Source organism: Myotis lucifugus, unplaced genomic scaffold (assembly GCF_000147115.1).
Source record: "Myotis lucifugus unplaced genomic scaffold, Myoluc2.0 scaffold_734, whole genome shotgun sequence".
In the NCBI taxonomy this organism is placed as follows: domain Eukaryota; kingdom Metazoa; phylum Chordata; class Mammalia; order Chiroptera; family Vespertilionidae; genus Myotis; species Myotis lucifugus.
Genome location: NW_005871782.1, coordinates 220,483 through 230,791, shown reverse-complemented (window position 1 = coordinate 230,791; position 10,309 = coordinate 220,483). Strand labels below are relative to the sequence as shown.

Genomic DNA, 10,309 nt, shown 5'->3' with positions numbered 1-10,309 from the left:
GAGAGAAGCAGCAAGTAAATATAGGCAGTGAGGCGGGAGCTGAGAGGGCCTGGGGAGGAAAGGAAGCAGGCGGGGGTGAGCGCGGGGGCTGCATGGAGCCAGGTGGCTGGGAGGATCCCTGAGGTGGCTTTTTCAGTGTTTTCTGTTATGGCGAAGTGCACCTTTCATAACACTTATCATCTTACTGTGCACTTACAGTCAATGGCATAAGTATATCCATGTTGCACAGCCATCCCCACCACACATCTCCAGACCTTTGTCATCTTCCCAAACGGAAACTCTGACCTCATTAAACCCGTAACTCCCGATCCCCCTCCCCCGGCCCCTGGCACCCATCATCTACTTCCTGTTTCTATGGATTTGATTCCCTTAGGAACTTCATAAGTGGAATCACACAGTATTTGTCCTTTTTTTTTTCTTTTAATCCTCGCCCGAGGATATTTTTCCATTGATTTTTAGAGGGAGTGGAAGAGAGAGGGAAGGACAGAAACATCGATGTGAGAGAAACACATCAATTGGGTGCCTCCTGCATGAGCCCTGACCAGGGCCTGGGCCAGGGAGAAGCCTGCAACCGAGGTACATGCCCTTGACCGGAATCGAACCCGGGACCCTTTGATTCGCAGACCAACGCTCTATCCACTGAACCAGACTGGCTAGGGTTGTCCTTCGTGTTTGTTAACCTCACCTGAGGATTTTTCTTCCCACTGAATTTTAGAGAGAGTGGAGGGGATGGGGAGAGACAGAGAGAGAAACATCGATGTGAGAGAGACACATAGATTGTTTGCTTCCAGCAGGTGCCCTGACTGGGGTTGGGGATCGAGCCTGCAACCAAGGTACGAGCCTTTAATCGGAATCCAACCTGAGACCCTTCAGTCTGTGGCCGGCGCTCTAACCACTGAGCACAGCTAGGGCAGTATTTGTCCTTTTGTGTCTGGCTTCTTTCACTCAAAACAATGTCCTCAAGATTCATTCACCTTGTAGCGTGTGTCAGAATTATGTTTATCCATTCATTCATCAATGGATACTTGGGTTGCTTCTATGTTTTAGCTGTTGTAAGTAATGCTACTGTGAACCTAAGTGTATAAATGAGGTGTCTTCTGAACCAAGACCTAAAGGAGGTGAGGGAGGCTAGGAAAAGAGAATTTTGGGCCACAGGGAGGACTTGGGCTTTGGCCCGAGGAAGGTGGGAGCCCTGGAGGGCTGTGGGCAGAGGAGGGATGTGATGACAGGCTGCCTTTTCGGATTCACTCTCGTCGAAGCAGGGGCAGCTCGGTCTGTGGCTAGTGGCCTTGCAACTGTGGGACAGGTTTTGATCACATCACTGCCCTTTGCTCTCTCGCACAACAGATCTTCGACCCCCCTGAGGAGTTGGAGCGGAAGGTGTGGGAGCTGGCAAAGCTGGTTTGGCAGTCCTCCCATGTGGTGTTCCACACGGGCGCGGGCATCAGCACCGCCTCGGGCATCCCTGACTTCAGGTCTGTAGGTGTGGAGGGGCAGTCGAGGCAGGACCTGCTAGCTGCTGAGGGCTTCCCTGTGAGCCACAGATACCCAGGCATCGGAACCCGTCCTGCTGCCTTCCCCTTGCTGATCCTCCATCCCCTGGGTATTTGGGATGGAAAGACCCCTCCCCTTCACACTTGTCCCTTTAAATCACACCCAGCATTTCACTCACCCCAAAACTTGGTCACCTGTCCATTCCTGGCTACAAGGGATGCGGGGCTCACTGTGCATAGCTAAAGATCAGGCTACTATTACCCAGAAAACAGGGCGATTCATATCAGGGTCAGTTAGCTCCACACTCGCAAATATTTTTCTATCAGACCTGGTACCGGGCAAGGGGCTTAACCGTTTGGACCTCAGTTTCCTCACCCATAACTGAGGGTGTGAAATCTGATAAACCACCCACACTCCAGGCAGCCTGTGTGACAAGAATTTTGTAGCTGAAAAGCAAGGTTCTCAACCTGGTGGCCCCCGAATTGCTCCTGTAGTTGCTGAGTTCGCAACCCTGCCCCAAAGGGCAGGCCTGTTGCATTTATACTGTTTTTCAAGTTCCTGGGCCAGTAGCAGAAGAGCAGATTCCTTGGAGGAATGTTAGAATTCTAAGGCATGAATTCCCCGCCCCCCTCCTCCATAACCTGCCATGGCTCCCCATTGCTCCACAGGAGAGTTCCAAGTCCTTCCCCACCCAGCCCTAGGTTATCTCCTCAACCTCCCGCTCCCGTTGTAGCCCCCAGGCCACTTGCATTTCCCCAAATGCACAGGCTGTTGCCAGCACCCCAGGCCTTTGCTTACCCTTCTGCCTGAACTGCCCCGCCTTCCCTCTTACAGTGTAAGAGACAGCTCAGCCTCCTCCAGGAAGCCTTTCCATAGTCCTCACACAGCCCTCACTGCCTCCACCGGGCCAGCCCAGCCCTGAGGGCTGAAGGGTCTGTGCCCACAGTGTCTCCCCTGACAAGATCAAGGACTCCTTGGGCAGGGCCTGGTTCCGCTAGGTCCCCAGCATCACCCAGCACAGGGCCAGGCTCAGTGCAGTGACAGTAACTTGGTTGAACTGAATAATTAATTTTTGCCCTCGGTGTACACTATTCTCTCTTCTTCCTCCTCTTCCTCCCTCTCAATCTCTCTTTCCTCCGCTTTCCAAACCCTTTGTCTCATTCTCTCTGTCTTTCTCTGTCTATCTTCAATTCTCTGTCTCTCTTTTTTTAAAAATCCTCACTGGAGGATATGTTTTTATTGATTCTTAGAGAAAGAGAGAAAAACATAGATCAGTTGCCTCCCGTATGCTCCCCGAATGGGGATTGAACCCACAACCTAGGTATGTGCCCTGACCAGGAATCAAACCTACAACCATTTAGTGTACAGGAAGATGCTCCAACCAACTAAGCCACCCAGCCAGGGCTGTCTGTCTCTCTTTTTTTAAAAAATTGATTTCAGAGAGAGGAAGGAGGAGAGAGAAAGAGGTAGCAACATCAATGATGAGAAAGAATCATTGATTGGCTCCCTCCTGTACATTCCTTACTGGGGATCGAGCCCGCAACCCAGGCATGTGCCCTGACTATCAAACTGTCACCTCCTAGTTCAGTGATGGCGAACCTTTTGAGCTCGGCGTGTCAGCATTTTGAAAAACCCTAACTTAACTCTGGTGCCGTGTCACATACAAAAATTTTTTGGTATTTGCAACCATAGTAAAACAAAGATTTATATTTTTGATATTTATTTTATATATTTAAATGCCATTTAACAAAGAAAAATCAACCAAAAAAATGAGTTCGCATGTCACCTCTGACGGGCGTGTCATAGGTTCGCCATCACTGTCCTAGTTCATGGGTCAACGCTCACTACTGAGCCACACCGGCCAGGCTGTCTGTCTCTTTTTATGTCCCCCCCTTGCTCTGATCCCTAAACTCTTTGTCTGCATCTCTCCCCACATGCCACCTTCAGAGGCCCCCATGGCGTCTGGACGATGGAGGAGCGGGGCCTGGCTCCCAAGTTCGACACCACCTTCGAGAGCGCACGGCCCACACAGACGCACATGGCGCTGGTGCAGCTGGAGCGCGTGGGCCTTCTCCGCTTCCTGGTCAGCCAGAACGTGGATGGGCTGCACGTGCGCTCTGGCTTTCCTAGGTAACACCCGCTCCCTCTCTCTGGACTCCGTTTCCTTATTTGCAGAACAGAGGTTGATGGCAGCCCTCCCTCGGGAGGGCGATGTGGCCACAGGGGACAGCACTGGACACTGAATAGGACTTCTCCCACCAGAGCTGTCATTGTCAGTGCTTCCTGGGCACATCTCAAGAATTCGGTCCCCTTTTTTCAGGTCCCAGGGTGTCTGCAATCTCCCTTGAGGTGGGGAGGAGGGTGGTCAGGGTCTAGGATTTACAGTTGCATTTTATTTATTTTTTATTTTATTTTATTTTTTAAAAATATGTTTTATTGATTTTTTTACAGAGAGGAAGGGAGAGGGATAGAGAGTTAGAAACATCGATGAGAGAGAAACATCGATCAGCTGCCTCCTGCACATCTCCTACTGGGGATGTGCCCGCAACCAAGATACATGCCCTTGGCCGGAATCGAACCTGGGACCTTTCGGTCCGCAGGCCAACGCTCTATCCACTGAGCCAAACCGGTTTCGGCTACAGTTGCATTTTAATATTCGTGTTTATAACTTTTACTCTGAATGTGAACATTGGTTTTGGGCAGAAAGGTTGATTCCTTAATGCCAAGTGTGTCGCCCTCCCTACCCACTTTCCCTGATCTTACCCTTGGGGACAAGAGAGCCCCAGTTAGTTCATACAAGTAGCCAGGCCCTCCAGGCAAGCGGGGAGGGAAAGGACTTGTCTCTGCTTGCAGAGGAGACCGAGGCAGCCGTCCTCTGCACTTCTGAAATGGGCCAAGTCCGAACTCCAGGCTTCAGGCACAAATAAAATTTCTCCAGGAGTCAGACAGCTCTTCTGACCTAGAAATGTCTCCAAGTTCTGGGCCTTCATCCATTTCAACATGTAAATACCTGAGAAAGGAAGACCCCAGCCTTCCTGGCTGGGTGACCCTGGGGCCCTATTCAAGCTGTAACTGCTGGGCACCTTATTGTCCCTCCAAGCAGAGTAATTCACTAGGTAGGTGGCTGCAGACCTAGCCCTTATGGCCTGTGTAGACGTTTCTAGAAATGAAAGCAAACGTATAGCAAATACATTCCTGTGGCACGGGTGTTTAGGGCTTCTACAAAAACACAGAAGTCCCGGTCCCTACACCTGGGCAGCGTTGAGCTGGGGTGTGTAGGTGGATGTGACAAAGCCACCCAGAGATAGAGGGGAGCCGCTGGGGGGAGGGGACAGGAGTGTATCTGGGGATTTCAGTGCCTTCAGTTTCCTGACTGATGGGTTTTTGGTCAGCTCCCTCGCCTTCACCCAGGCCACTCCCAGCACGCACTGCCCACTGCTCAGTGACACCAGTCTCTGTGTGCAAACTGGAGAGATACCAATCCCCCAGCACCACCTGGGTACAGGTAGGAGCAAAATGGGCCACACTCAGCAACTATTTATTGAGCACCTACTGCATGCCATCTCAGTTCTAGAGGCAGGACATAGCATACCAGACAGACAGAAAGCCCTGCCCTCCTGGCTTATGCTATAGTGGGAAGGAAACAGGCAGCAAACAAGATAAATAAGCATACGTATTAAATTCTATGTCCGACAGTGATCATTGCCACAGAAGGAAAAGAGGGTTGTGCAGGGAGGACTGTGTGGGGAATTGCAACTTTTAACAGGGAGGTCAGGGTGGCTATGACATTTGAGTAGGGACATGAAGGAGGTGACAGAGGGAGCCATAGAAAAGAGCCTTCCAGGCCTAATCATTGTTCCCTCAAACATCCTAAGAGTTGGACACTGTCATCCTATTTCACAGATGGGGATTCAGGCACAGAGAGGTTAGGTGACCTGCCCAAGGTCACACAGCAGGGAAGCAACAGTGCTAAGAGTTGATTTCATATTCCTCTGTGTCAGAGCACATGCTCCAGAGCCACCTATCACTTCAATTTCTTCCTTTGCAAACTGGGAATTAGAATTCCCATCCTTCAGACCTGGTGACAGTGGGAGGTTCCACCACCCTTATGGGTGGATTTTGTTAATAGAATGGGCTGCCCAGGTATGGAGGTGGGGTAAGCTGTGAGGTTAATATTCCTTGGGCTCCGAGAGGTTGGGCCAGCTGCCTGGGGTTGCACACCCGGAGAAACCAGAAGGAGGGAGCCCATGGATCCTGTGGATGAGGGTTAGGGTTTGGGTAAGGCTTCCTGGAGGAGGAGGACTGGGCACCAGACCCAAAGCCTTAGGATTCAGGGAGCCCAGGCACCACCAAACCTCTTCTCCTCCCACAGGGACAAGCTGGCAGAGCTTCATGGGAACATGTTTGTAGAAGAATGTGTCAAGTGTAAGAGGTGAGTGTCACAAGGGCGGGGGGGCAGGCAAGGTATGGTGACCCAGGCCCATTTTTTGTCCCTTCCAGGTTGGGCTCTGCAAAGGGGCCTTATGAGTTGAATCTGAGACCAAGAGACCCAGGGTTGGGGGACAGGACTGGGGTGTGACCCTGGGGGTGTGGGGCAGCAGGGCACATCTTCCTCCTGGGGAGGTGTATTCATTTCCTGTGGCTGCCACACGTAATCACAAACCAAGTGGTTTAACACAACAGAAATGTGTGTCCTCGCAGTTCCGGAAGCTAGAAGTCCAAAATCCAGGTGTTGGCAGGGCCATGCTCCCTCTGAAACCCGCAGGGGGATCCTTCTGACCGCTCTGGCTTCTGGTGGTTTCTGACCTTCTGGGCGTCCCTTGGCTGTAGATGCAGCACTCCAGCCTCTGCCTCTGTTGTCACATGCCCGTCTCCTCTGTGTCTCCTTTCTTACAAGGGTACTAGTGTGGGAGCAGGGCCAGACTACTCCAGTGTGACCTCCTCTTAACTCATGACCTCTGCAGCCACCCTCTTTCCAAATATGGTCACATTCCAAAGTACCGGGATCAGGACTCCTACATATCATATGGGGCACACAGTTCAACCCGTAACAGGGTTGTGGGCTGACGGGTGTGACCCCGGGTCCGAGAAGGCTGAGCCAGAGCCCTTCCTGGAATAAGTGGGCTGTGGGCGTGTCTTCCTCTGTGGGGGAGCCTCACAGATACGGATAACTGTGGGTGTCAGTGGCAGGAGCGTGACCCTGCCCACCTCCTGTAGGTGGGCTCTTGGGGACTGGGGCACAAGTGAGACCCCCCTTCACACACTTAACTTGGTATAAAAATTTTTTTCCTCCATATTTGAAGAATGTTCAAACCAATGGAAAATGCATAAGAATGTATGATGAACTCATACTTAACCTAGACCAGCAGTTAAACATTCCTGTAAAGGGCCAGATGGTAAATATTTTCAGCTTTGTGGGCCAGACTGTTTTTCTCATGACCATCGGCTTCGCTGTTGTAGTGCAAAAGCCACCATAAATGACACATAAAGGAATCGGCATGGCCATGTGCCAATAAAACTTTATTTATAAAAACATAACAGGAGGGCCAGATTTGATCCCTGGGGCCATAGTTTGCTGACCCCTGAATAGATTCCCAATATTACTGTTTTGCCACAATTTGTCTTCCCTTCTCTCTCTGTTACCAGGGTTTGCTGTGCTGTTCAAGAATAAGTGGCAGGCTTCCTTATCCTTTGCCCCAAAACCCTTAAGACATTTATCTCCCTCAAGCTTCAGTATCCTCTTCCCCAGCCACAGTGTAGTTGTTAAAGTTGGGAAATGTAAAAACCACGTAACACGATGATTCCATCTCCAATTAATATTCCCCGTGCTCCCATCATTGCTATTTTCCTCCTCGTCCAAGGTCCAAGCCAGGTCACACTCTGCATGTCACTGTCACGTCTCTTTAGTCTCCTTTGTCTAGAACAGTTCCTGGCCTTTCTGTTTCCCATGCTGTTGATGTTGCGAAGCAGCTGTTTCATGGAACTCTCCCTCCCCGCCCCTCCTCTGGGCATGTTTGCTGTTTCCCTGTGCTTAGATTCTAGTCATGTAGCCCCTACTTCCCTGGGAGAACAAGGACCACTGGGTGGGGCCCTAAGGTGGGAAGGTGGTGGGCTTGACCAGGCCCCACCATCCCTCTTTCCTTCTCCAACGTAGGCAATATGTCCGGGACACTGTGGTGGGCACCATGGGCCTCAAAGCCACTGGCCGGCTCTGCACCATGGCCAAGGCAAGGGGCCTGCGGGCCTGCAGGTGAGTGACCCCTGTCCATGCCTTGGGCTCCCGGGGAGGCGGCAGGTCTCCATACTGACTCCCCCTAACCCTCACCATCGCAGGGGGAAGCTGAGAGACACCATCCTGGACTGGGAGGATGCTCTGCCCGAACGGGACCTCACTCTTGCTGATGAAGCCAGCAGGTCAGACCCCCAGATGAGCCCAGGGTGGGGCAGGCAGAGAGAGGGGCAAAAGCACAACCAGCTTCAGCACAGGGCAAGGAGCTCCAGCTCAGAGGTGGAGTCAGGAGAGGCTTCCTGGAGGAGGCGGCTTGAACCCTATTTGGGCATTGATTTCCCCTAATAATGGCAGCTGCTAGGTACTAGCCCTCTTACATACCTGACCCTGGGCCAGGGGCTTCATAGACACGGTACTCACCACAGCCCAGGGGGTTCTACACTGGGCCCATTTTACAGGCAAGGAAACTGAGACTTTAGCAAGGTGACTCCTCTGTCCCGTGCTACCCAGCCAGGATTCAACTCAGGAGTCCAAGTGTGGAGGTCCCGCCCACATCAGCAACTCCCCTCTGCCAGCAGTGGGAGGGAAGCTCGGCCTCCCGGGGTGCACCTGGGCATGTTGGGGTAGAGTTTGAGACCCCCACCCCCAAGGGTGAGGCCAGAGGAGGGCTGCAGAAACCCTTGTAGAGAGGTCAGCCTAACCCCGCCTCCCGGCCCCAGGATCGCGGACCTGTCTGTCACACTAGGCACCTCCCTCCAAATCGGGCCCAGCGGGAACCTGCCGCTGGCCACCAAGCGCCGCGGAGGCAGGCTGGTCATCGTCAACCTCCAGCCCACCAAGCACGTATGTGTTGAGCCCGCCCCGGACCTTTCCCCCAGCCCAGGACCCGATGCACCCTCTGCCTCCGCTCACATGTCCTTGCGCCCGCAGGACCGCCAGGCTGACCTCCGCATCCACGGCTACGTAGACGAGGTCATGACCCGGCTCATGAAACACCTGGGCCTGGAGATCCCCGCCTGGGACGGGCCCCGCGTGGTGGAGAGGGCGCTGACGCCCCTGCCCCGCCCGCCCGCCCCCAAGCTGGAGCCCAAGGAGGAGGCCCCCACCCAGTTCGACGGTCCAGCACCGGCCAGCCCCAAGCGAGAGTCCACAACCGAACCCCCTGCTCAGCACAATGGTTCCGGGCCCGTCAGCCCCAAGAGGGAGCAGCTGGACAGTCCTGTCCCCCGCAGGACCCCTAAAAGGGTGAAGACCGAGCTGCTTCCCAGCTGACAGGGGACCCGGGCGGGCGGGCTTTTTGTAGAAACCGTGCGTTTGTCTTTTTCTTACCGTCTCACTTTGTGACCTGCCTCTGTCCTGGGGCAGATCTCAGGGCAGTGAGAGCTGTGCTATACCTGCCTTCCATTGGGGCTTCCTTCAGCCGTGGGCAAACTACGGCCCGAGGGCCGGATAGAAATGAATAAAACTAAAAAAAAAAAGACCGTACCCTTTTATGTAATGATGTTTACTTTGAATTTATATTAGTTCACACAAACACTCCATCCATGCTTTTGTTCCGGCCCTCCGGTCCAGTTTAAGAACCCATTGTGGCCCTCGAGTCAAAAAGTTTGCCCACCCCTGCTTTAGCTCCAGGGGTCTGTGGTAGGGGCCTGGGGAGGAGCCACCCTGCCCTGGACCCTGACCTTCGGGCTGACACCGCAGGTACCTTCTCTGCTCCAGCCCACGACTCAGGACGTTTTCTGGGGGAGATGTGGCCACGCCCTCCCTCGGTTTCCAGCCTAAACAGAAATTAACTCCCTCTGCTCCCTGGGCCCTCACACCCCCAACCCCTGCCTCCCCCAAATGGCCTCAGTCCCTCCAGAGGGGGAGGGGCAGATCCTCCATTTCAGAGCCAAACTTCGTGGTGGGACCGGCAGTAGGGTGTGGCACTGCCTTGGACTGAAGGGAGAAAGGGGCCCACCCGGCTCCCTCCAGGCTTCCAGAAAAGTCTTCAGTGCAATAAAAGCATTCTTTCTTGCATCTGGGTCTGTGTGTAACACCCACAGCCTGCACCGGGGGGAAGGAATGTGTGGCTCCCTCCACCCCCAGGACGTCAGCCTGGGCTCCCATGCAGTCCAGACGCAGGGCAATAGCTGCTGGCGCTCCTTAAACTTTCAGTTTGTAATTGTGTACCTATCTGCATGGGTTTTAATATTTGCCCTCACTGCTAGGCTGTGAGCCACGCAAGGAGAGATCCTTTGGTCGCGATTGCAGCCCTGGGACACCTGCGCAAAGGGGCAGGGCTGGGGTGACCCCTAAGAGCTCAGGTGAAACTGGGTTCCACCCCAACCCAGCGGTAACCTTAGACCCTCAGTCTCTTCCTGGGTGAGGCGAGCAGGGTGGGCAGCCCGGCCCTCTCGGAAGGAAGGCGGATGCTCTTGCAGGGCGTCTGGAGGCCGCCAAAGACACCAGGACCTCGCGCTCCGCCGGCTGCCGCTCTCCACGGTGCTGAAGACATGCCTGGCGCCTCATGGGCCGCCTCGCCAGCCTGGGTGCCTGGAATCCCCCACTTTACTCCCCCACCCCAGGCTCGCCCAGCCCCACCTT

At 53.8% G+C, this 10,309-nt stretch overlaps 1 protein-coding gene across 2 annotated transcripts; it reads left to right on the top strand.

Annotated features, from left to right (window-relative positions):
- Nucleotides 1-555: 555 nt before the first annotated feature.
- Nucleotides 556-9,191, top strand: SIRT6 (sirtuin 6). 2 transcript variants are annotated; one of them, XM_023746814.1, is made up of 8 exons: nt 556-576; nt 1,348-1,475; nt 3,442-3,624; nt 5,867-5,926; nt 7,649-7,744; nt 7,828-7,908; nt 8,443-8,566; nt 8,654-9,191. In XM_023746814.1, the coding sequence occupies exons 3-8, from the start codon at nt 3,464-3,466 to the stop codon at nt 8,993-8,995; spliced, it is 864 nt and encodes a 287-aa protein (XP_023602582.1). In that variant the 5' UTR covers nt 556-576; nt 1,348-1,475; nt 3,442-3,463; the 3' UTR covers nt 8,996-9,191. The 2 variants fall into 2 exon arrangements, with proteins under 2 accessions (XP_023602582.1, XP_006105985.2); XM_006105923.3 differs by lacking the exon at nt 556-576 and adding an exon at nt 779-833.
- The last annotated feature ends 1,118 nt before the right edge of the window (nt 9,192-10,309 follow it).